At 40.9% G+C, this 27,380-nt stretch overlaps 1 protein-coding gene across 4 annotated transcripts; it reads left to right on the top strand.

The window, feature by feature from the left end:
* The first annotated feature begins 1,962 nt into the window (after window positions 1–1,962).
* On the top strand, window positions 1,963–25,565 carry LOC110985110 (synaptic vesicular amine transporter-like). Of its 4 annotated transcripts, XM_022245884.2 has the most exons (18): window positions 1,963–2,150; window positions 2,695–2,801; window positions 12,447–12,661; window positions 14,492–14,638; window positions 16,229–16,385; window positions 17,118–17,176; window positions 17,550–17,633; window positions 18,124–18,216; window positions 18,811–18,900; window positions 19,609–19,713; window positions 20,225–20,323; window positions 20,564–20,642; window positions 20,828–20,879; window positions 21,016–21,079; window positions 21,548–21,667; window positions 22,052–22,097; window positions 23,047–23,134; window positions 23,980–25,565. In XM_022245884.2, exons 3-18 carry the CDS (start codon window positions 12,481–12,483, stop codon window positions 24,073–24,075), a joined length of 1,560 nt encoding a protein of 519 aa, XP_022101576.1. In that variant the 5' UTR covers window positions 1,963–2,150; window positions 2,695–2,801; window positions 12,447–12,480; the 3' UTR covers window positions 24,076–25,565. The 4 variants fall into 4 exon arrangements, with proteins under 4 accessions (XP_022101576.1, XP_022101575.1, XP_022101577.1 ...); XM_022245883.2 differs by lacking the exon at window positions 1,963–2,150 and having other exon boundaries at window positions 2,576–2,801; XM_022245885.2 differs by lacking the exons at window positions 1,963–2,150; window positions 2,695–2,801 and adding an exon at window positions 7,582–8,178.
* Window positions 25,566–27,380: the final 1,815 nt, after the last annotated feature.

The following is a 27,380-nucleotide window of genomic DNA, read 5'->3' as shown; positions in this document are numbered from 1 at the left end:
TGGGGGGGGATGTTCCCAGCCGTAGTAGAAATTGGTGCTGGACGATGTTTTTGATACAGATGCAGAGCTGTGTACCAACTGAGCTCTGTACATATGTCCAGCCTACATATTCTGTTATTTATATGACAATGTATAACACTCCCGCAGAGCCTTACATCAAAACGGCGTAGTTACGAGTTTTCAATTTAACAAACTCTAATTTAGATTGAAAAGAGCTTGTGAAATATTTAATTTACGGCTGGAAGACACAGTATTTGATTTGTTTTTCGGAGGAATGCATTTTATCCGAGAAATGAAATACCCATGTAAGTGCATAAAACACTGGATACAACGCGGTGTCCCAATGTGGGAAAGACTGGCAAATTCTCGGGGATCATCCTGAGTTATAAACATGGAGATATTTGAAAAGGGCCAAACACATCAGTTATCTTTGTGCTAGAAATCTGCGTTGTAGGGAAGTTTATAGGGGCCACCTGCAATAGCATTTTTCGAGTTACTAATTCAGTCGCCGCAGCGAGACAGTGACTCAAAAAAACCTGTTTTGCGTGTGGCCCTTATATACGTTTCCCAAAGTGTTGACCTGGCAGAGTTGGAGTAAAAAAAATCACCGTTATGTCCGCGCGTTACAATAGTGATAACCCCGAAGCTGCACAGACGGTGCCTGGAAGGATTTGTTTGATCATAGCTACGTATCGTAGAGGGCACCAAACTGAATCTGGGTCTAGTGGAGGAAACAACTTGAGAATGTTTCAAGGTGTACTTTGCGTCGGGGAGATGTTAATTTTTAATTACCGGGTTTTTGCCCTTACCCGACATACACATTTCCACACACAGTATACTGTACTCAGTGCTTGTCCGGGAGCTTGGGAAAAAAATCCACAAGCTTACTCGGGTGGGACTTGAAGCCAATACCGGAGGTCGTGGGTCCGAAAATTTATTTCATCTGATTTCTAACATTTTGCCGACTCTTTATTAGATGGGCATAGACATCAATAATCAAATCTTATCCTAAATGAAGTAACATTTATGCCTAGTCAGCGTGGGGCATAAAACAAAATAATCACAGGACTGCCAAGGTCGATGAGCGCATCATCAAAGTACAAGGTCAAGTGCATACATCTGAATTATTACTGGTGGTAAAATTTAGCATGACAGGTTTAATTAATTTTGGATTTTTGCCCTGTCCAACGTGTTTTACAACACTGTATACTCAGCTAGTGTTTGCCTCGAAGGCCGCTGTGACAAGGTTATTTTCAGTGTTTATTCTCTACACTCTGAAACCCCATGCCTTACCATGAACCTTCCAGTAAGCTTCATGTATCCCCGAGGGTGGACATTCTTTACACCTATCTATCCAACATACCTATTACACTGCAAAAACTGGGGCGATAAAGTCAACACCCCCGGTGTTATCAGAGGACTACACCAACATTTTTCACTGGTGTTAAAATGTTGGTGTAAATTTGTGTAACTTTTATACCCTCCAGTTCATTGTAACACTTATAGGTGTATACAAAAGGTCACCAGCAACGTGTTAAAGTAACACCGTATGCAATTGTGGTCATCTGATAGCACTAAAAAGTGTTGATTTCAACACCAGAGGTTTTGCAGTAGTACCAAAAGGCAAGGATTAGTTCGGTGTGCCTGCATTTTACTAATTTATGCAAATGTATTGGTAATTAACTGTAATGGCCTCTAATTAGTCTCAAGTTCACTTGGTCAATAGAAATTAAAGATGCTTCTATCTACATTTGGACGCCAGCATGGTCTATTGAGCAGACGCTTGAGCTGAGCAGTCTGTGGTATCAAATTGATATCAGAGCAAAATTAGACCTGCAGGTTTTCACCAATAAGCAGCCGTATATTATGGCCTTTCGTTGGCAAACTCGTGCAGGTGCAATGGCTGCCCAAAGCGTGATCACAGGGTCACCGTGACTAGAGAGGTGCGTACTCAGAAATCGGACCGGATAGAACTGCGAAGCCATCGTACGCGATGTTTATTATGTTAACCAATGAGATTCGCGAGGAAACTCACAATTCCAAAGCGCTTGAGCACTAGGGAAAGCACTCGTGCCCGACTAGATTCACCACTGGCAGCAAGAATCGCCTTTATCAACCCTTTTGTGGGGGTGGGTGGATGTGTGCGTAGGGTGAGCTTGCATTTTATTTCTCGCTACCAATTTGATAGCAATTTTCTTGATAGAGAAGACGCTATTAGCCAATTGGACGCTTGCTCCTTAAATCCTGACAAAAAATAACGAAAAGTTTGTCATGCACTTAATTACCCAGCAACCCCAGAGTCACTGAGCCATCATGGCTTACTGTGTGCAACAGGTACGGCATGACGTATCTTTTGCCAGAGAAAGTTGGCTGCAATTTCAGCCGTGTTGCTCCGGGCGGCTTGAACCGATCAATAGGTGGTCGGCCACAGAAAATGTCATCTGAAACGTAGACAGTTTGTGCAAAAGGGCTAAAGAAGATACAAACTGGGGGCTACGACTGTTTCCGGGGACTATTTGTTTGGAACAGAAAGGCCCACCGGAAATTAAAGTTCCTTTAATGATGACGTCAGTGGGTGTATATTTACGGCTTTGAATGAGTCGAGTGTCGGAGAAGATGACGTCGTCACATCCCACTCAGTCATCTTTAAGGACGAACGAAATGAAAACCAACTTGAAGTTCTTAATTTTGCAGGCCTAAATATTACAGTGCTTTAGCTGTCTCTTAAACGAGAGCTGCCAACATCAAGGAGACATTTGCGATAATGTAAGCGTGAACCTGTCGACTTCATTGTGTAAGGGGTGAGTACACGTGTAAACTAATGCATATGACACTCATTTAAATAAAAACACATGCGCATCATCTGTTATTGGTATCTGTTTAGGTTTAAAATATTGTCTGGAAAACATTTAACGATGTTAAGGTTAGCCTATTTTTGAGTGTTGACAGCGTGGTCAAATTTGCTTTAGTTTTTTTTTAACGAACAGAACCTTGCAACGGGCCACATTACTCTCCAACATAAGGACAGTCACTCTGTTGAAAAACGTTTGTTTCCCCAAAATTTTATCGGAGCCAATCTGCTCCAAACGGAAATTTCGAGAGGTTCCATCATATCCGTTATCGTTAGCTCCAATATTCAACCACCCCTGGAAATCACCGTGTAATGTCGGCTAGCGTGGCCTTGCCGTTGCTTCAAGTTGTTGCTGGGTATGATTGAGGTTGGCCCTATAGAGTGGGAAGAGTAGCCGCAAGGTGGCCAACCGTTCACCTGTTTCTGTATGCATGGACTAACACAAAACACAGTATGCTTCACTGGAGTTCTCGTGGCTTAATTTGAATATGGGCTTAGTTCACCTCACAACAAATTACGCTAATTACTTAAAGTGAGTTCAATGCTCATTGGTTGAGAGAGGGATATTCGACGGATTAATAGTTCAGTTATCGTTAAAATGTGAAAGTACTAACCAAAACATGTGATCCTTGGATGGTTTAATTCGACAACATAGTCAGTCCATCTTCCCATTGTTTGGAGATGCTAAGCCTCTCAACATTAATGTGGAATAATTTTTTTACCGTCAAAGTGGTCCGTCTGTACACGTGAACTGTGCAAACCGAACTTTTTGAAGGTATCGGACATTTTTCAGCAACCAAATAAGCATAAATATGTACACGAACATCAGTCAGGCAGACTATTCCAGAAAAAATGTAGTTAGTGACGATGGATCGGGCGTTGACTGGAAACACATCTAAGTTAATCACTAACTTGTTTTCCCGACAGGCGTACAGGCACATCATTGCTCGTTCTTATTAAAACTCAAATGATAGTGCTGACGTGGGCGAGCTAGTCATTAGTCGACTTATTCGTATGCCACAACAGAGGTTGATGGCTGCACTTTAATCTGGCTATCCAGGCCGTGTCTTTGTTTAAGATCAAAGTGCCCCCATGGCAACGACTGTATTCAAAGCTTGTCTGTATCAATGATATTTTCCTGAACTCAAACTGATTGGTTTGGTTTCCAGTAACTGAGTTGTAATAGTTTACCTGTAGGCACTATACGTTCAATTTTTTAGTCACTGAACCTGCGCGCCATGGGGCCCTATATCCAGTTTTTATAAAGGAAATGAAATCTGCAAACCTGCTTCCAGCATGTAGCAGGAGGGGATTTACCTAAATAGAGCGGCTGCTCTTTCCAGACTCTCAGTCGGAAACAAGACACGCCTTGTATTTCCAACTGCAGGATGTAACTGTGTCATAACGCCTGCCGTTCTACTTAAGATGGGAACCAATTTGACCCATTTCTATAGCAAGTTTACTAAAAAAAAAATCCGGATCTGTATTCCAATGTTTTCTCTACACATAGCAAAAAGTGGTTATTTGAAGGCTGCGCGTATCTCTTTCCACCTACCAAACTCAACACTCATTGTAATCTCATCACTGTTCCAAGTTCACTTGATACCTTCAGGAAAGAAATAGTTCCGATTCGTGTCCCTCCAATGCGCATTGGATTTTCTTTAAATACAGAAGTCGCTAGTGATCAGAGTTACATGAGACTTCAGTGTTAACTTAGGACTACAGGCCAACAACGGACTAGTTGCATGCATGCATGGGGAATGCTTAAGCTCTAAGATGAGACGAAACTACAAAGCTCTGGGGAGTTAGATGATACCTTTTTATAACGTTTTACCCCACTCTAATTAACGTACGATCAGATTGCAACAGAGCACGACAATAATATTGTCAGGAAGATTCGGGTACAAAGCCCGTGTCGGCTGACGTGGAAGTTTACTAAAGTATCACAAATAAAGAAGAGGACAAAAATATCGGTATGAAGATAGATTGAACATAACAGAGAGAGGGACTAAACTTTATGCACAGCATGGTAAATAATTCACACAAAATGGCGCTGTAGGCAAATCTATACGGTCGATGACTTGGGTCGCCAATAAGTAAGAGAAAACCACAGGACATTTTAGTAAAGGAAACGGCTGGTTACCAACGACTATTTTAAGAAGCGCTACGGGATCGTGTCTTGTTTAAAGTTGAAGTAGGGCCTACATACATCGGTATCTTGTGTTAACAACATCATAGGGGGACATGTATTTATTGGGAATTGTTAAGACAAAATGCACAAAAATGCAACATGTTGAGGTGATGCATCAGCGCCTTTTCTTTCCCCTTCCGGTGGTATGCTACCGTGTTGCACCTCCGATCCTCGGGCTACGCTACTGGCAAACCTGCCTGTCCGAACGGAAGCCAATGAGAACCTTTTCAGGTAGTCTTCTCAGACGAAAGTCAATGAACGGCGAAGTTTCCAAGCTTCTTTCCTTAAAGTTTACTGTCATAATGCCGACGACAACTGACTGTTGCCTATTAATCTCTGAACGCATGCTTGTCAGACTGCGGCTGTTGCAGCTATGGAAATTGTATATCAAACAAAGGATACAACCACCCTCCAATTATAAGTCACAAAGTCAAACATTATTTCCGCTCTTCCATTTACATATTACGGATCATTTGACAAATTGGATTTTATTGTGCAGAGTCTGTCTTTGCGTAGGAAGGTTTACTTACTAGAGCTATAGGCAGCCGCTGAAGTAACCGTTGGTAACTTGTTCACTCTAGTTTGTGAATGAAAATTCCTATATCCAAGGCTTGTGGTGTGGTATCCTCTTTTCATATTCATAACATTAGAAAGATAACATTAGAATTCTTATATTAGTCTTTCATGTAATCATCACTAACGGACCTGAATACTGTCGTACTCTTTTGTACGCCTGCCCTTCCTCGATAGATACCAAAGGGTCAGTGGAGTAACTAGGCGTCGGAGGGGGTGGGGGAAGGCAAGAGTTCCCACGGATGGGGGCAGTCGCCCCCTTGTTTTAACTCAGAATTATTTTGTGTCTGAATGCTCATATTTCCAAGGCTCGTGCCGTATCGTTTTTCCATATTCATAGAACTGTTTAGGCCTAAGGGATTTTTTCACGAACGACCCTGCTTTCTGGGGAAGTCTTTTGTATAGGGCTGTCCAAAGACGACCTGAAGTAGCCAGGTTACAAAGAGTAATCCAGGATGCAGCAACGAGGATTGATATATAGCTACACGCACGTATGGTTGCTGGTCCCACCAAGTGACCAACGACGATTATAGACAAACTTGAGAGTTCACTACCCTCTGATCTAAAAAGTGGTAATTTTCTGACATTATACACCTCTAATTCTCCGCCAGTCCTACTAGTAAGTATCTCAGTTTTTGCTTTCTTTTTTTCCCAAGAAGAAACACATTCAAAATTGGCCCTAATTGTGTCGATGGATTCCGTTTAAATTGTTATATTTTATGACTTAAAGATTGCATCGAAAGAGGTGATTATTGCGAAACAAGTTCTTTTTATTGGGCTGAGTATTTTGTTAAACACGGGCAATTCACAAAAGTGTGCCTCCAAACGTTTGCGACGCGTTGACCAATCACCACGCGCGAAACCTGTCGACTACATGCGCGTTTGAAAAGGGTCGACAGATTTCGCACAATGTGATTGGTCAACGCGTTGCAAAGTCTTGGAGGTGCACAATTGTGAATCGACCGTTATTGAGTTTTCCTGCTTTGTCCTGATAATTTTGTTGTTGCTGGGGTTTATTCTACATGTACAGCTGATTATTTTGATGGTTGTGCAAAATTAGTTTATTTATAATTATTGCTAAGCGGGTGAGACCAAACAACAAAGACCTACAACATCGCCAGGTTGGAATGGAAAACGTTATTCTAAGTACACTGTAATTTCATATTTTAAATTCTTCAATTGACGCGCATGTAAGTCCGAAAGAGCCTCTCATCACAATGTCATGGTATTGGATGGCGGAAAGTCGTAATTAATCCGAGCATGCGTTATTTCTTAATAATTAATGGTATGCCTGTGTACCTGTTGATCCACGATTCGCAAATAAAACTGTGAATGATACTTTATTTGACTACACGTACAAATATTTCTCTTTTCGCGCGGGGAAATGAAAGCAGTTTGTTGTTAATTACCCCTCTTGAAAACAATGACATCATGTTTGTAATGTGACAGATCCACGCTTGAACAGGTCATGGAACCCGAACCAATTTCGGGGGGGGGGGCGAGTGCAAACCATTTTTTTTGGGGGGGCAAATTTTGGTGTATTTTTCCTGTGACCTTTCTAGCCTTTCCATGGGGGTTAGGTTACATTTTAGGGCTTTTTATACAAAGAAAACAATAAACAGCCCCCCCCCGAAAAAACAAAATTCTCCCCCCCCCCCCCAAAAAAAAAACAAATAACGAAGAAAAAGCACCTTTCCCTAATTACTTTGTTTTTTAAATCTAGGATCTTCTAGTTTTTTGGGCGGGGGGGGCATTGTTACCATGGCCCCCATTTGCCCTTGAGCTAAAACAGAAAAGTTAGCATCCGCAATGGTCAATTTTTTTTGCGTGCTGCTTTTGCTGCTCGAGGTCCAACCAATCACACCTCCTGCCACCTCAACGCCCCTCCGTCCAATCGTCGGCCGTCTCCGCTCTGACGGTGGAGTTGAGGCGGCAATTTCCGAGCTCATTTCCGATGCGGCGACTCGGCAAACAGGCCCGTGCCCGGCGCGTGTTTTATTACTGGCTGGGTCCACCGCCCCGGCCGTGCATTTGATACAACTGGCGACGAGGGGCTGCGGGCGGTTTTTATTGACCGTGTGGCCCGTGTTTTTCCGCGTGGGACGGAGACCAGGAGAAGCGCACGAGTTGGGACGGGGAAGAGAAACAAGACGCAGGCTTGACGCGTTTAGTTACCTCTTGGCCCGATAGTATTGCTCAGTGAAATTCCCGTTTTAATAAGCTGAGTGATGGGATACAGCAACAAGTAGCTTCGAATCATTATCTGAACTGATGTGGATTTATGCAAACTAAACAGTGATGAATATTCTTGTAATGTCATAAAATGTGCGTTAGTCAGTATAATTTAACGGAGACCATGAGCTGAGGTAACACAGGCGTAACTGTCGTCCGTTAAGTAGAGTAGGCCTTCCCGAACTGTTCTCGAAGCCACAAATCGTTTTATCCAACGTTGCAACAGGATTCTTCTTGTCAATGTGCACTAAGGTGAGATACTCCATCAACGACGCTCGTCAGGAATGCCCTTATCAGAAGTGTACGGCGTAACCTGTTTACTTTTCTGTAGGTAAGTGTGGCAATCTTCACTGGTTCCGTCCAGAGGGAACATGGGCTGTATTCTGCAGTCTATGGTAACTATGTTGCCAGTGCCAAGACTGGGTTGAGTATTCGTTCAAGTGTCAAAAATCTGGCTTCCCTTGACATTATATTGATTGTATTACCGAAAAGGTCCAATGCGAACATACCTTACGGGACCTATGCCCTTGCCATAGGCAATTCTCATTTGATTGAGTGGGCATAAGCTGGAAGTGGGTGGACAAATGCCCACCTACTTTGTATGTTGGAAAGGATGCGCCTTGACGTCAGCTCCATGGAAAACATGGCGTGCCACTGAGCAGGTACTTTCAGATGCGACATTTTGCATTATAACACCTCACCCACAGCCTATTTTGTATCTTGATTGGCCGAGAAGTTGCCATATAGCATCTGCTAATTTTGCTATTTTGTCTCTCATGGCCAAAGGTACTTACTAACAACCAAACTACAATACCCGTAGCAACTAAATGAACTGCACGCACATGCAGAATCACCGGCAATGTGCGCAAACGCGTAGTGATGTGCCTGTTGGTCGCATTTCAAAGTGCTCACGTTACAGAGCATTAGGGCCTATGTGATGACGTGTGGTTAGGAAATGTGCTGAAAAATGTTCAACAGATTTCTTATTCAAATCATGTTCAAATACACGTACCTGCCTTCGTGTTCAGATCGTATTTATCAGTTATAGCTCAAATCAATCAGCATTTTGTGGGAGAGGGGTTATAAAACAATTACTGACTCTTTTAAATATCATGCATGCCTGTAGTATAATAAAACTATGACCCGGCCATGCAATCAATGGAGAACTCGCTTTGGGAAAATGGATATGCTTGAAATAAAAATGCTTCATGGTGGGGGGGGGTAGTTATATCACATCACTCGAAGCAATCAGTATTTTGTATTAAGTTTTATTTCAGTTGAGTTGACAAACGACTTTTTATTGCTTTTTTTAGGTACGCGATGGGGCCAGTGCAAGTGTCAAATGAGTTCAAACTGAGAGCACGCTGAAAGTAAATTGGCTAGTAAGAGTAGACGTGAAAGTAACGCTGAATGAAATTCAGCAAATAGGCCTATTGCTAGAGCGCGGAATTTAAAAGAAAACCGCAAAGACAACGAGAATTGTGTTACAATTAACACATATGAATTTCTGTGTCTATCAAGTCGATTATTTTGACCTGTCAGTTTTTTAAAAGAACGTACAGTTAAATGTACATTCTGTTTACAGTTTACCGTTTACTGTATATTCTTAACTTACAATGGACACTTTTCTCAATAGAACGAGGGTGGTTCATAGTTAGCAGATATGTTCAATGCCACTTGTACCTTCCCCAGATATGTAACGATCTTGATACATCAAGTACTACCACTACTATTGCACAGAGCAGTTACATGTCATGTGCATGTTTTGATAATCGACGGTGGCCGTTTATCAACAATGATTTTTGTCTGTGTGATGTCGGCTGTGATATCTAACAACCAGTGATGGCAAATAATTTACGTTAACGAAGTGTTACGTAACACATGATTGATACGAAAGGGTTGCACTGAAAAGCGCCTGTAGTCCGGGTGATTGTACGCTGTGTTTTACGTTGCTCAGCACCATGGCTGCTTGATTTTGTAAAGGATGTCATAGATACATGAGATATACAATATAGTTGCGTTGCACCCTTTTCTTTCTTATATAAGTGTATATCCGAAAGACTTTATCCTTAAATCGGGGTATAGTTTAGTGGATATACAACAATCAATTAAGTACAGATTTTATAACATACATGTATCAGTAATCTTTTGAAATACTGGCAATATTTTGAAGTTCATCAGAAATGTTAACGCCATTAATGGCAATTAAATTTTTAAAAACATTACAAACAGAAAATACTTTGAAACGATCCTTTTAAGTCTCTTGGGCACTTCAGTAGCAACAGTTAGCATGGAAACAACAGGAGATCCAATACAACAACGACAATATTGACAAAAACAATCAAGAACCTTTTAAATATGCTGCGTTTAGGCGTCTGCAGTCAAGTCTATAGTTCTCATTTCCCACCAAGTCTTATTTTTGGCTCCGGCTGAAGAAAAAAAATCTTTTCTTCATGTCGCCTTTATACCTTGTCCGGAATTCCTACCGAGGAAAATAATAATCTTAAGAATTTCCGAGAGAACAAATTTTTTTTACTAACTTTATCCTCGACCAACGGACCCTCCTTCAAAATATACAAGAAATGGAACATTAAAGTTAACTGCGCACGCCCTTACAGGACGGTGACGATACACGACTTGATTTAAAGGCTAAACTGGCCCTTCTAAAGTTACGCATCAAAGAAGACAAGTACATGAATGTTAAATGAAGTCAGAACTGGGCACAAAAATAACAACATTGAGACATTGGAGTCTGCAGAATGAGGGCAAAGCCTTTTTTCGGGGGGGGAGGGGGAGGAGATAAAGACACCAAAGGGGTTAGAGAGTATAGATGTGGTTAGGCCTAGTCATGGGAAAACCTACAAATGCATATCCCCCACATGACCATATGGTGTTTACCCCGCACATGCGCCGTTGCTGTCATGGTTTGAAAGAAATACACGTTTCCAAAAGGTGTGGCCATTAACGTTGTGTAAAGACACCTTAAAATTACATTTCTTTGGCGAAAGGCATTAATGACGCAAACACTTGCGTATAAGTAATTGTCAAAATGTGCCCGTCAGAGCTACGATGTTAATTATAAATACGTGCCCTGTGGTGGCCAGCGTTCAGGAGTTAATCAGTTTCCCTCATAGATTACGATTATTGGTGGCCACCATGTACGCATGGTTTTGCAGAATGCCTGACAATACCTCATTAGTCTTGTTTGCCAAGCCCTTTGTGCGGCGCGATATGACCGGATGTTTAATTCAACAACGTGATTTTCTTTTCTTTGCGTCAACCACGAACAGCCGGACGTCATGCAATCATTTGGGTGTGCTATGAAAGTCCTTGGGCTTTCGCCCATCGTAACTGGAGATCATTCACCGAATATCGTCTTGAGCGTAACCAAACTTCAATCACTACATAATGCTAGCCAAGAACCCTTCATTCCTGACGCGCCAATTATAATTCAGTGTCTCATGTCGGTAACTGGGACTACTCTTATTTTATTGATCAGGTGAAATGTCACGTAAATCAAGAACTGATTGCATGATGTTAGCATATTACTCCGGGATTATCTCTACAAAGCAGGCAGACACAAACATTCCAGACCTGATTATTTTGGAGATATACCAAAGCCCTATAGTGTCATCAAGTTAATATTTCAAAAGGGGTGAAGTATTTTTTCGAAGTTCGTTTTTATGAAGGTCATGTATATTTTTTTTTTTAACTTTGTTGGACTTTTAGATTTTAGGAAGTTCGTTTTTATGAGATTTTTTTCCAAAGGTGATTTGTTAGAGACATACATTCTCCAGTTCGTTCTTATTTTTAAACAGTCTTAATCTTTTTCACAAGATAATTTTTTTTCCGAGATAATTTTGTTCAAGTTACTTTTCAATAGATATATATTTTTAAGTTTGATATCATGTCCCATAATAACGGACTTCGAGAAAATATAACTCGCGCTACCATGAACAATCTACTGCAGCGGAAATTCCTTTCTTTTCGTTAACAGGGGTTATGATCGACTTCACCTTTTTTGTCATTTTGAAAGAGATTCTTCGTTGTGTACGACCTTGCGCGCACAGTTTCCTTTTCTTTGCACTTGAGGCACCAAAACCCATCTTTCATGCGTTGCCCGCCGTAGGTTGTACCGGTTTGTACGAGTTCTTTATCTGTCCAATGATTTTTGAAAGTAGAAATGCATACACAAAATGACGTTATCAGATACACTCTGAACTATAGCTGTTCCAGAGGGGAATAGGCTTCTAATCACAAATTTCCCAGCCAAATTAGAAACTGTTAAGGGCGGCAACCAATGACTGGAGAGTCTAAATGACACCGTCCGCTATTGATGAGACTCTGCTGCGTAAACTGTGCAGTCTTGGACAATATTTTTAAAGAGCAAGCAGTGAATGTTGGCACACAAATAAAGGGGAAGACTGAGGTTTATATCTGTATACTCCAAGGAGATAGCTCCCATCTAAAATGGACGTCAAGTCCTCGGTCTGGAGAAATGGCAGACTATATACAAGCCATGGACACGGAGGTATGCAGACAAACTACATTAACCTTCCCCAACTGGGGGCACATTCTCTTTTTCCCTGACACTAACAGAAGCATCAGCTGAAGTACAACCTCGGCCGTGGCCATGGACTTGGAGAAGCAAGCACCTGTATCCATGTACGACAAATTTTGGACGTCGGTTCACTATTGGTGGCGGGATTTCAGTGTTCTGAACTGCATCCGGAACCTACGGCAGTCGCGCCGGCTGGTTCTGTTCATCGTGTTCGTGGCTCTCCTGCTCGACAACATACTGATGACGGTGGTGGGTGAGTATAAGGTTCCTTTATTGATTGCGTACGCACGAAGGATGTTCACTCCTACGTACGATAACGTATTCAAGCAAGGGGCGTAAATCCTGGGGGGTGGGGTATACTTTTTGACTGTGAGGGAAGGGCTATTAATCATCCTCCGACTGTTTCGTAGGGACAAAATCTATGGTGGATTTTGAGAAATTTGGTGGATTTCCTAAGTAGTGGGGTCAGTCTGGTACAGTTTGACCTTTGGTTTAGAAATAGGAAGAGGTCACATGAATATGCTTAAGCATAATAACATGATCATATTGATATGAATAGGAAAGAGTTGTAGGGTGAAAAGATATGGTATAAGTTGACTCAGCGATGAATAGGAACGAGGAAACGGTTAGAAAGTCTGGTGCAAGTTGACCTTTTGTTAGGGATGAATAGGAACATGGTCAGAAAATCTGGCAGTTTGATCTTTCCCATTATATTATTGCACAATTGGATGAAATATGATGATAAAAATAGACAACGACTCATATAGCAAGTGAGCGTCCGATCTGAGACAGTCTCTAGACAATGGATTTTACGTGACGCCGGGTAATGGGGAATAATCTTTGGGACAAAGGGTTGTACGCGGCGCTGTTGTGGATAGGACGTTGGTCTGATGACTTAATCCTTGGGCACTAAACGAGAGAGGGCGCGCACATGCTAACGGTCATGCGTTCGGCTTACAATGGTTGCATCCGCCGAGCTATGCAATATTGTGCAGAAGTTCCCGGCCAGTATCCGACCAGAGAATTATTATTTGATATTCATACCGGTTAGCAAGCACACAAAACAAATTCAGTGGACTTCACATACTGGTTTCTGTACTGTTTTATTTCTATTTTTTCATCATTGATTTTTCCCAGTTGTACTCTTTTTAAGAATTACTACGAAGTTGATTACTGGAAGTTTGTTAAATTTTAAATCAGAGGCATTACATCTACTCATTTCTTTTTGGAACTATTTGTCTCTAATGATTGCTATCTTTTAGTCATTATCCTCTTCGTCATTTAGCTGAAACAGTCCCTCAAATTTATCAGCATTTTTAGAAAAAACTGTATTCAAGGCTTTGTTGAGTTTCATGCCTTTATCAAGTTTTTCTTCAAGATCATCCACAGTGTCCTGGTGAGTTTCATTATCCTTCAAATGTAGGTAACTTGACAGAAACTCCTTATAGTTGTCAAAAAATCCCAGAGGGTCTTTCTCTTTGCCTTCTGCCAGGCTTGATTTTTATCCATGCCTTCGTTGACGTATTCGTACTTGTCAAAATGTTCATCCCAAATTTCCCTATTTGTTTCTGTGGCTTCAGTCAGCCAATCTTGGTAGGTAGCACTGTCTTCCAATTCTGAACTATCTTCATCCGAGGTTTCGTCAACAACCTCCTCAACAGGTTCCGAATCATCGTCATATTCATTTATGTCCTATTCCTCTTCAGCGTGGATATTTTCCATGTGCCTCTTTTTGCCAACATCACACAACTGAAAAGATCACGAATCGTGCTGAGGAGCACGCACAGCCGCAATAGGCAGTCTGGGTAATGTCTGTAGAATGTTCTGTCCTGAAGCTTCTGCATCTTTTTGTTGGGAGGGGAAGGACATAACCGGGAAAGAACTTGCTCGACGCACCGATGAAAATCAACATGTAAATCCCGGCCAACATTTTTACTGCGACTATACTAGTTCGGATACAGCTATCTCTCTGTTACATACTACAATGCATCCCCAGTATTGGACTCCTTAGTTTTCGACACACTGGCTAGCAGGACTGCCCCATCTGGTCATCCATTTTTGCTTGCTGCTTTTTCCATTACAGTGCCCATTCTCCCGAACTACCTCTTCGAGCAAGAACACCCGGAGTTTGCGAACGGACGGCTGTTTTCGGCGTCCAACAGAAGCAATAATTGCAGCGAGCTTTTTACGGTCCCAGCGTCGTCCGCTGCAGATCCCTCGTGGCTTGGGTGTGAGTAGAACAACATTGATTTACAGAGTAAAATGCAGTTATATGATACTTGCGTCGTTTATTAAAAATATTATTGTGTCCCATTTGACATTAACTGATTTTGTTCATTTCAGCTGCTCTTTGCAACTGATTTTCTAACTTCCGCCCAAGTGCCTCACTTGTCCGACATTACGGGTCAGATAACAGCATATCACTGCCAAATCTTCCTCTTGCAACATCTTTATTTTACGAGAAAGTACGGTAAAACTTCCTTCAACTACTGCTTTCTCGGTGTAATCCTGCTTTACCGTTATTTCATTAACTAAGCAAACTTATCAACTCGTCTCAGTGTGCCTTTGCACCAACTATAACATTCATACATTCGTTAAAGGCGGTATTTGTCAAACACGATATTTGTCATCCTTAAGCTTATTGCTGCCAAAAAGGACGGTTCCTGTTAAATGGAGGTCCTTACCTTTCTGGTCGCTATGTCCTCTAAACTAATACGGGTCGTCAAGAAGGTTGCATGGGAAAACTGTCGGTATTTATCACAAAAAAGCAAACCGCACAGTACAGGGACGTCCTAAAGATATCCTGTTACAATATGAATATGCCTTGACGGAACAGGAGACCCTCTCATCCAATATGGGCAATTCACAATAGTGCGCCTCCAACATTTTGCAACACCTTGACCAATTACAGTGCCCGGAATCTGCCAAACCCTTTCCAAACGCGGCTGGGGTCGACAGATTTCGCGCACTGTGATTGGTCAACGCGTTGCAAACTCTTGAAGGCGCACTACTGTGAACAGCCTAGTTTAGTCACCTTTAACATGGGGCCTTCCCCTGAGCTGCTTCATTCTTTTCCAGAGCCCGCCTCCAGCCACGTCCCATGGGGATTGTATGTAAATATCTAAACCACGTGCTGATAAGGGGTTATTGACAAAGAAAGTGCCTGGGCAAGCCCTGGAAAGCCTGGGCCTGTCTTATATCAATGGTCGCTCTCTTACGTGTCTCTGAGCTGTAGACAGCTGTCTGAGTAGTTTCATCGTGTTGGGGGTGTCACATTTTTGTTGTTATAACGGAAGTGATCTCAAAACAATCACCTTGGTGCAATGGGTGTAAAAAGTAGGCTCTGTGCAGTGAATTCAGCTGATACTCACATGACAGCGTCCGAGCATTAACATGAAAAAAATCGGTCCTGTGCAGCGGAGGGTAAAAGAGACAATTAGATTATAATTTAGATCTCCTGTGCCGGAAAGGGTCAATTTAAAATCATGTTTTAATCAGTTTTGACGAGTTCACCTCACAGGGAAAAGGGTCGTGTGCTAAAAACTGAGGCCAAAGGAGAATCTCAGCTGTCTACTGTCGAATTTTTACGCTCCGTAGTGTAGCCCAATTCGACTAGCAGGATGTAGACTGCAGTGCCGGCAATGACATCACGCTCTTGGTGAAACGGGCGCGTGACTATCCTGTTCATATATAGGGTGCCGTGTCAGGTGAAGCGTGGTGCTACCGCAGAAATGGCTTTACCTCGGATTAGTTGACAAAAATAATTTTCACTCACTTCTTCACATACTAATACTCCATTCTTTTTCTGGTCTGCTTACAGGTAATGTCAGCGGTGGGTCGCCCACCAGGAGCCCTGCGGAGCAACAAAAGTACAGTCTCGTTCTTCGTCATGAGAACCTCAAAGTCAGCATACTGTTTGCCTCCAAGGCTATCGTCCAGTTATGCGTAAATCCTATCGTGGGTCCCCTTACTAATAGGTAAGTGCTATACAGTCGTTGCTGACACCGATTCGGATATAGACACATTTCTCCTCGGCTGTGAGGTTTTCTTGCATATTTTTCCACAAACTCATATCTTTCATCTTTTTCTAAAAGAAGCGGGATCCCCGCAATGGACTTTCGCATAGATTCACTTCTTGAGTATCGTTACACTTTTCTTCAGTTTATGAACACTATTTTAAATCCTCTTTGAGTTAAGGGTATTGACTTGTGTAAATTTAATTTTTAAACATAAAAATTGTTCAGGCTTTTTTCGGACAAGTGGGGGCGCTGAAGCTGTGACGTAAATTAGGGAAGCTATTATTCAGTTACCATGTTCTTCTGCTCAAAATTTTGAACCCCGTAAAACATTTTTGAGAGAAGGTTGCCCGCTGGCTTATTACCACATACTTTCCATAACATAAATAATCAAAACTTACAGCAACAATATTTGTGCAAACATCAGTGGAGCATTGGGGTTCAGTGCTTGGGATGAAATAGCAGCGGTGCTCATGAAAATGCAAGTTCATTAGCATGATATAAAAAATGCTCCAAAATGTAAATCAAAACAAAAATAAGGTAAAATGGAAAGAAATGTGTAATTTTAGGGGCTGCAGTACTGTGCAGTCCACTTAATCAAATAGCATATATGACAGAGAGGCTGTATGGTGCTTTCATCTTCAAGAGGTTTGTTCAATAAAAGCAAATCAATATTTTGGTCTCTCCACGCAGAGTTGGTTATAGCATACCGATGTTCACTGGATTCGTTATCATGTTTGCCTCAACATTAGGTAAGATCACACACTCTGCAACAACGGTTCGTGTTCAAGTTCGACTTCTGATTACAGCCACACTATTTTCATGCATGTTTCCAGTCTGAATTCATGGCTCGACAGATTTTTTATTTTAACGTGCACCAGACCTTGTACAAATTACAAACCAAACTTGACGCATGCACTTTGATGTCTATGCGCTGATGTGTCCTCTTGATATCAATGTTATGCTGAAGACATGCATAATAGTCAAGTTGGGTTTATAAGGGACAACTGAAATACGCCAATTCCACAAACGCGTTATGAAATTCACTAGGTTTAACTTGTGAAACAGCTCTCTGAAATCGGCAATTATCACTCCCCACCATTTCTTTTTCTTAAACAATTTCAGTATTCGCATTTGGTCAGTCGTACTGGCTACTGATTATCGCTCGTATGATCCAAGGGGTTGGTTCGTCCTGTTCGTCGGTAGCAGGTAGGTCCAAACGAGACACTCTCGCCGCTAATTAATGAAAGAGTGATCGCACGCAAATGAAAGCAACAGAAGAAAATAGGCATATATAGCTTGTCATTTCCTGGTATTTCAGTCCACATGAACCATTGCGGATCCGGTCGTGTGTATGCGTATAACGCAGCTGCTAGCCCAGCAATTTAATTTTATATAACAGGTTTTTGCCCTTACCCAACGTATATTAACATCTTGAAAGCAATTTAATTGTTCGGAAATCGAACGAAATAGTTGGTCTCCCCATTTTGACCGCCTAACGTTTTCCTTTTTTAATGCTCAATTGATATCATATAGTGTTTCGAACCACTGCTATTGTTTTCGATCAAGGAAACGCTTCACCACGTCATTGTTTATTTGTCTAGAAGTAATATTCAAACGTTTACGCAGTTGATTAAAGGTGTGTTATTGTACATAATTTGCACATGCAAGTTGTAGAGGTACTCATTCATTTCGTCAGGAATGGGCATGCTTGCCCACCGCTATCCAGGCTACGAGGAGCGAGGAGCCGCTATGGGGATCGCCCTGGCTGGGCTTGCTTTCGGCGTGCTCAGTAAGTTGGCATAATATCTAGCAACCAAAGTTAATTGGATAGCATTCTTCCAATCCTAGAATCGAGAAATTGGAGCCAAAAAAAGGCCTTCCCAGCATTGCGCGTTGTTAATTCCATCACCTATAGAGCTTTAAAACTTCATCTCATAGTGAGATATTTCCACGAACGGGGAGGGTTTATCACGATTTCTTATGAATAGAGAATGTGAAATATAATGTAGATCACTGTTCTTAAAAGCTTTTCATCTTGCAATGAGTTGTAACGTAGGCCTATTACCCATAAGGTATAACCCTATTGAGCCCTGGTTATACTTTGCACAAAACCGACAAAGAACCCAGTTTTGTGACTTTAGATCAAATAATCACTCTCTGAATTCCTAAAAGTTGAATATATTTCAACTGACTCAAATGAATTTCACGGCGAAAATGTCATGACTTTAAAATCCTTTCAATTTCGCATTCTCCTGAAGTATGAACTGGCCTTAACTCCATCCCTTCGAAATCCGGCCACACCATGATAGGGCCACTTTTCTAGCTTTTTTACCCTTTTAAAAAAAAAACCAACTAATTATTACATGTACTATTGTTTGAACAGTCGGTCCGCCTTTCGGAGGGGTTATGTATCAGTTTGTCGGGAAAGAATCGGCGTTCCTAGTTCTGGCAGCACTGGCGCTGGCTGATGGGTGTAAGTAGAGGACACCATGATGCAAAAAATGTTATACAAAATATACTGAAGATAAACATTACAATTTCAATAACAAACAAAATAATAGGTAGGAAGTTTGCGGAGACACCATGCTGATTATCTCCTCTGTGAATATGTGTGGTTCCAAGTACCGGTTCTTTTCAGAACCACACATACTCACAAACCTCCTTGCTATCGGAGATTCACCATGCAAATCTTTAAGCATTATCCAAATGAAACAAGCTGACAGAGGGACAGAACGGAAGACGAACATCTCTCAAGGACATTTTGTTATGATTCAGTAAGAGCCCCAATATCTCCAACAAAGCTGAACTTTGGCTACTGCCACGTATTCGAGTACAGGTAACTTTAATCTTAAACACTAAAGAGTATGATCGGCAGGTCGATTCCTACCCCAGCCATACTGGGAATTCAAACGAATTCCGGACCACGCTGCATGAAAGATAATGGTCGTGACGGGTTTTTATCATAATCAGGGGTGCGAGTGGCCACTTACAATTAAAGCTGAAAACAGCCAACAAAAAGCTGAAATGTAAAAAGTTCCCATTCTTTTGTACAGACCAAGTATACAAAAAAGCTGAAAAAAGCTGAAATCGGATAAAAAGCTGGATTCTCACAGCCCTGCATAATACATAGTTATAATTATTAGATCGTGCCTGTTTATTTTATACCTCTGTGTGCATCCAGTACTGCAGTTACTTGTACTAAATCCCAGTATGAACAAGGAAACTGAGATGGAAGGAACATCACTGTTGACCCTACTTCGAGATCCCTACATTGTAATTGCAGCAGGTATGCGCCAGGGTTCCACTCTTTGTAACAACGCTGAGTGGAACGATCTTGAAAGTGGTGTGGCACCATTACCAGGATTTCAGCTGTATATAGGCTTCAGGTGTCCTCCTTGGTGATCATTAGCCATTGATTTGCATTAAAGTATAGACTACAACAAAACTGAGAGACTCTGGGTGGTCCCGTATACCGGCTTCGTTGCAAGCTTCTCCATACGCTCTGCATTCGTTTTTACAGGCCATGAGATACTACTAGTCCTTTGATACAATTAGTATGTAAAACAAACCTCAGTACTGCATTTACATAGTTCGTTTTAACATAATATCTAAAAGAATATTTAAAAGAGTGTGTGGCAAAAAAAACTATTTTTGGTTGAAAAGACTCTTGAGAAAGTCGATGTTAGTTGCGTGATCTGGGTCTCTGTACTTGTTTAACCGCCGGCGACCAAAGCGAACTATTTTGAAATAATAGTGCACATGCTGAAATATTTACTGTGTAAGTGTTGCTTATTCAGGAGCTATTACCTTTGGCAATATGGGAATTGCCTTGCTCGAGCCGTCTTTGCCGCTCTGGATGCTAGACCACATGAACAATCCGTCAAACTGGGAAATTGGTAAGTTACGTAGATCCAAGATTCCTTTGCAAAATATTAAATCTCCAGTTTATGCAAACTTATCACTGTGCGTTAAATAAGTCGATGGACACCAGGTTGAAATTTCCTGTGCATAATTCTATGATTTTAAAGTCGTATACCCTTTTTTCCGTCCCTCCATCAAGCTTTGCCTTTCCAACATTTCTCTGCCACGTTTTTCCGCTTTTAGTTGAATCTTCTCGTCGTGTTTCTATATTGTAGGTGCTATTTTCATTCCTGCCAGCATCTCCTACCTGATAAGTACGAACATCTTTGGGCTTCTTGGGCACAGAATCGGCAGGTAAGAAAGATCTAAGTGTACTAGTAATCAGCAACGGATACTCTGAACATGCAGAGAGAGTGCATTTTGTTTCATACCGTCCTGCTAATAAAATAAATTACATTAATCGTCCCGAGCAAGAATTGCAGTGTTGTAATACGATGCGTACAAAATGCCAACGGCGCTGTGGTGTAATTTTTACTCAGGTGGCTTTCCTCGCTGCTGGGAATGGTATTAGCGGGACTCGCCATGCTCATGGTAAGTAGACGTGGTTTTCATCTCGGAATGTCAGTTAAATCTGGCCTGAGAGCCAAGAATACGAGTAACAAGTTTGTAGCATTTGCACCGGCTCTTTAATCAGATGGTACGCTTTACGTATCATTTTGTCTTACAGATTCCATTTGCTAAAGCAATCGGTCATCTGGTGGTACCGAATTTTGCATTAGGATTTGCAATAGGTAAGTAGCATTCCGGAATGCATGGAAGAATATGGGGTATTCGACGCTTGGTGGCAGCAAACCATTGTCACGTTTGTGCGTTTTTTTTATATGTTCCAACGAACTGAAGTCAAGCAGATTTGTGATGATAGATTCGATTTTTTAAACAGTTGTCAACTTTTACCGAATATTGATTATGATGTAAACGTAAAAGCAACAACTGAATCATCTCTTTGGCTTAAAACCCATTTCACGCATTGCAAAGTACACGATCGTTTTCAAGAGACAATGCAGGTAAAAACACATACAATTTAAAATTTACTGGTGACAAAATCTGTGTAAATATCATTAAAGAAATTGAATTTAAGAAAAGTGTGCAGATAAAAAAGAAAAGCAAGAATTAAACGATAATTCTTTTACTGTTAAAAAAATGAAGATTTCAAAGGGTGGTATTATTGAGATATTAGATTCTTTCATTATTTGTCGCAGGAATGGTAGATGCCACCATGATGCCTATCATGGGTCATCTGGTAGACATACGACACGTGTCGGTCTACGGCAGCATCTATGCGATCGCGGATGTGGCTTTCTGCATAGGCTTTGCCGTTGGTGAGTCTCAGATGATGTGGTTTTTCAAACAGCGTGATCCGTTCAAAACTGATTCAGGGTAGGAACACGTACCAATAAATCCCCACTCGGCCAGAATAAACAGTGTTCAAAACCTCGAGTATAAAGGCTTTGGAGTCACTGGAGTTACAACAGTCCGAAGTCATAGTGTAATACCCTTGCATTTTTGACATCTGTATTACGGGCCTTAAAACGAACGATAAGGAAACGCTCACATTACAGCCACACCAGCTAGAGTCGGTAACATAAACGAAAGCCTTATCGCGAAATTTTGCAGCTATGGGCCGTGAAATACAACTACAACATGTATAGGTCCATAGCCTAAATATCAAGTGATAAATGCCCCACTGTTTGATTATGTTCCAGGTCCTTCGTTGAGTGCAGCAGTAGTGCAGGCTGTTGGTTTCTCGTGGTAGGTATAATGTGTGACTTTCAGAACTGTTTTCATATTGGATTTTTTTTACTCATGCTGCATCATAATGCTTTGGTCACGTGCTCGAAGTAGCGAGAGTGCCGTACCACCATACCCGGCCTGACCTGATCTGACATGACAACCCACGACCTGACGGGATATTGCAGAACCTTTTCGACGATCGGGAACGGAGGGGACTAACGCCGCGTTCCAAATTATTTGGAACGAGCGTAGCTGTATTGACTTCCCACAGAGTCACCTGGCTCTAACACAGCTCACCGGTGTTAGCTCACTTTAAGCAGATTTAATAATTTATCATGTAAGAGTAAGGCATCCTCAACCTAACATTCAATTCGTCGCTGGTGGTACCTTACGTATTATAGTCAGCTGAGAAATCTGCCAAGCAATTAAGAATCTCGATCCATTTTCAGACCGATGGGTCCGTTTGAATTTTTCCTCTGAATGTTGGTCTTAAAAGGAGGATACTCCCACCCAGCGTAGCTAAACGAAAACAACATAGCCTAAAGTTTCCTGTCTGTTTATTTATATTCCGGATTTTGAAAAAAAAACCTAAGACTTCTGTAGCTGACTGACACTATGATTACCTGTTAATACATTACCCCCACCCTGGGGAATACCTCTCAGTTTCAGCGTTTACTATACGTCGCTCGATTGAGAGGGCACCTTCTATGTAGCCGATGGATACTGTCAACTGTCGATATACGGAACACTTTTATAACAAAATACTCTTATGAGGGGAAAATTCTGAGAATCCCAATTACTTGAATTCCTGTATTATCTTTGTTTTTCCACTCTTTTTTTAAAACAAAGTCCTGGTTTATAGCAAACTAACATGTCAGGTCTCTGTAACTTTCTTATAACGAGAACAGTTTTTATGTAATTGTATCATTTATATTTAAACATACACAAACTTTCACATTCTCTGCAGGTTATTGAGGATTGTGGCCATTCTAAGCATTCTATACGCCCCCTTATGCTACGTTTTGAAAGATCCACCTCGAAAAGAAGATAAAATGGTGAGTTGTAAAGAACAAGGAAATACTTTATGCCATCCGTCATACACCCCGTCAAAAAATGATTCCAAAATATGTTTTGAAAGGTTTCTGCGATTTTATGGATTATCAAGTCCCCGCTAAATCCCTTAAAAGAACCAGGAAATAGAAATGCTTTAATGAATTTTTTACTAAAACCCTTGAAGATGCATCTTTGGGTTTCAATTAACCTGATTTTAAATTTTTGTTTTTCGATTTTTACCCATATTTTGATGCTTTTTTGTTTTTATGCTAATGCATGTTTGCATATTCATGAGCAGAACTACGATGTCATCCAAGGCACTGAAACTCAATGCTGCACTGACTTGTGCACAAAAGATTTTAGACCTTTTTAACCACTGCTATGGCAGATTTCATTTTCTTTGGCAATTTATTGCTGTGTAAGTGTATGGCAATAATCCAGCAAAAATCCTTTTTATAGAAATGTTCCCAGATAGCAAAATTTGGGGTTCACATTTTGAACATGAAAACATGCAACTTGAACCATGTCTTCCAGGAATTTCATCAAAGCAAAAGCCCCCTCACCTGTCCAAAAATGCTTGGTTAATTTTTAATATTTCAAAAATTGCACCGTTCAGTTCACATAATTCAAAAAAGATGCCAGATAGTCTTCATACATCGAAGAAGAGCACAGAGATACACAAAATGTGATTCTAAGAAAAATTCATTGCCTGGATCCTTTAAGACAAGCACTAACCTAAACCAATCAGCAGATTGAACAAGTGAAATTTCGGGAAATAGAAACAAAATACTAACTGTCACGTTTTAAAATTGCCCCAATTAGAATTCTTTGTTTTTCTTTCGTGTAGGGAATATTGATGGAAGAGAGGGTACCAGTCTCGTACACGACTCACAAACAGACCGATTACCAGACCATGGATGAGGACATACACAGCAGGGAATAGATAAAAACAATGGTAGATATCATACCATAGCTTGACTAATTCGATTATAATACTCCATTAGTATTCTGATGTGGGTCAACATGTACATAGCAGGTGTTTATTTTCTGTTGGTGTCAAGTCGCATTCTTTGAATTTGCCGAGAAGTAGTAAGAGGCAATTTTGGCTAAGGTAACAAAACGTAAGATTGGAAAATAAACGATGGAATGTACGCGAAAGTGGTGCTATACATGTTTTGCCAATGACGATGAGGCGTTCATGAATTGAATCAGGAAGAGTGAAGAAATGAAGTCTATGGAATTCCCAAGACCGTGAAATACGCAGGATCCTGAACGTTCAGGGTTATCGCGTACACTAACCAAACTAGATAAAACTTTGCTTCTTAACAAATTCCAGTCTGGTTTTACTCAACGCTTCCTTGATAAGTATTATTTGCTGCTAAATATTGTACAGAGGAGAGTATAATTCGTTATGTGTTTGCAGCCAGGCATTACGACAAAAGCGGCAATGCCAGCAGAAGTACTTCTCTCCAAATTTCATCACGTCTGCTCTTAGGGGCCCTCCTCAAGTTTTGAGTAATTTTAAGGAAGAAACTTAATGCACAAAATGTTCAGTTTCCCCATACTTCCAGAAGCTGAATACATGTGGAAAGAAACTTCAAAAGAACTCTTTTTAGCAGTATGTGGAGGTGAGACAAGAACCCGAAGTTTGTATTGGGTCTGCCCTCGGCCGAAAACTATAGTCCATACAAATCATGATTAAGCAAAATTAATATTAATAATGCGTAATGGATGTTAAAACACAAAATGCATGAATCTGACACAAAATCTATGAATCTGACACAAACTTCATGACCAAGTTACACTGTGTATTTTAATTTTAATGTGTTTTGGATAACTTAGCTTGTCAGTTACAGTTATGTCCTCTTATTTACCAGTAACGTCAACCGATAATGAGAATTAGGTTTTATAATACCTTTCATAAGTTGCAATTGACGAGAAAGGACAGAATGATCGAATTTGGCTCCACAGAAGGGGTCTCTTAGATTACGATACAAAATTGGAAATTCCATAAGTCTGGTACCCATCTCTCCTTTCAGATTTTAATTACGAAACGTATGACCATCGCTTGTGTTGGATGTATAGTGTATATAAAGCGTGGTTATTCTGGGGACAAAGTGTTCTAAACTGATTCGCTTCACAAGAAGTCGTGTCATGTGGAAGAAATTTGAAATTTGGCAATGGTGTGGTCCAGTGTTTGATGTATTATGTATGTGTAACACGGTTCGTGATTGTTTCGCAAGCTGTCATTTTTGGTGTGGAGTATATTTTGTAATTATCCTTTGAAGTGTAAAAATCGCGTAAGTTATTTCTCGTGCAGATAATTTTGTGTGCATTTGTGTGCGAATTTGTTACACATCATACAGATTGGACGCATTAAATATCATGAAGATTGTACTTCATCCAATGCAGTGATCGAGGGAATGAACTTGATATTTTCTCTCAGTGCCTTTTTAAATTGAACACCAAGAAAAAAAAAACAGTTTTAGTTTTAACAACACTTAGAGGGGCAAGGAAAATTAAATTGTTTCCGTGATATAAAAAAACATTATTTTCTTAAACTGTGCAGAGCCGTCAGGATTTTGCTCCGGTGATGTTCTAACCTCTTCCATTCTTGGTCGATAATTCAAAATGTTTGCATTACCGCTAATGGGTAATTAGGGAGACACTCCTATAAGAACGTGCACAAAATTTTTCCAACTTTACTGTCCCATAATTTAATATTCCCTAATCTGATCTGAACCAAACTTTGTATGATTTTATTTTAGGCCCTAAACTATCATCTCTCAAAATATGGATGGTAAAATTCGGCCTCCTTCCGGTAGTTTGAAAATAGGGAGACACTGAAATTTCTCCCTAAAAGCCAACGTCTCCCTAATGCTGAAAAATTTACCACAAAATGTCTCCCAAATGACCTATTTGTAAATATTAGTGTTTTTATTTGGCTGTTCTCAATACACGGATAGGTAGGCCTAAGGATGATGAGCGTGTGAATTATAATGGACCACACCAACAATACTCTACAGTGACGGTACTTTGGATTAGACTGGAATTTAATCAACGTTAATGACTGTTTCTATGTACATGCACAACTTCCAAACGGTCGTTTGTAAGACAACCGAGATTTTGGGTATACTTTGCTGTGAGGAGACGCCACATCTGCGTTGGTACCACACCCCCGTGGGCGTTCTTAACACTTGATGGGCAGATGCATTGGCCAGTTACGGCATCCTTTTGGCTGACGAGACATGTATTCCGTTCACATCACCTTTCCAGTATGATATCACCGCAGTGTGCCGAAGTAAACAATAGACTTTTTTAAACAAATATCACAGATCAATTTTAGAGGGAAAACTCCATGTATACCCCGTTCATTTTTAGATTCATTCTTAAAAACAAGGTCAAGGAAACACTCATTACAGGTAATTTTTGCTCTCTTAATTCACTTTACCTTTTCCTGTAAATCTTAATTGGGCCGCCCTAACAAGGCACTGACTATACCAGCCGTTGTTTGCCAGTGAAAGACCGTGACGGTGACTCCGCAAAAGAAACTTCTATAAATGAATACGCCAAATGGTGGCCAATATTCGCCAAGAGCGCCCTCTGTCGAAATTTTGACGCAAATACCCGGCAGTCGCTTGGTGGAAGTGTTAATTAATGTTCGAGCAGAGCTGTTTATAGCTCAGACATATAAACGCATAGACCACCAGATCCTATTCAAACTACTGGAGTATTCCGTGACATGCGCGGCTCCTGACTAAAATCGAAAATATGGGCAAAATCGTCCCCGGTAAACGGAATTTACGCAGAGTTGCAGAATTCCAGCCCCAAAATTCTGAAGCCGTTTTTCGATTGGAAAAAATCCTCAGTTTACTTCATCTGGCCCATGTAGATGCAAAACGATGTGTTTGCAACATTTAAAAATAAGAGACAGCAGTACCAAAGAGCAAAAAAAATGAACGTATTTCGGGACATGTAAACAAATACAGGCACTGTCAGTGTGTTGCGCGAAATGTGCACTGAACGTGCTGCCATCCATCGTTTTGCCCCTTTTCAAAATCGCGGTTGTATGCCCAAGACTGGCGATCTATCCTTTTTATATTCTGTGGTTTACAGACAGAGCTAGAGTTGTGACATGGGTGTCTCAAATGTTGGGACCAATATGGTGGACCATGCGTCAGTGCATATGGACAATTAATACACAATTGCTGCACACACAGAACAGCCATTTCAGCTCCAAAGTCTGAA

This window comes from Acanthaster planci, linkage group LG13 (genome assembly GCF_054643075.1).
Source record: "Acanthaster planci isolate LZ-2023a linkage group LG13, COTS_SCS, whole genome shotgun sequence".
Classification (NCBI taxonomy): Eukaryota; Metazoa; Echinodermata; class Asteroidea; order Valvatida; family Acanthasteridae; genus Acanthaster; species Acanthaster planci.
The sequence above is the reverse complement of the archived record's forward strand: the minus strand, read 5'-3'. Positions and strand labels throughout refer to the sequence as shown.

Coding starts and splice junctions, on each gene's coding strand:
- LOC110985110 (XM_022245884.2), top strand. CDS start 12,481: ATGGACTTGGAGAAGCAAGCACCTGTATCCATGTACGACAAATTTTGG. Junction 21,080..21,547: donor TGCATTAGGATTTGCAATAG/GTAAGTAGCATT, acceptor TATTTGTCGCAG/GAATGGTAGATGCCACCATG. Junction 22,098..23,046: donor CAGGCTGTTGGTTTCTCGTG/GTAGGTATAATG, acceptor CATTCTCTGCAG/GTTATTGAGGATTGTGGCCA.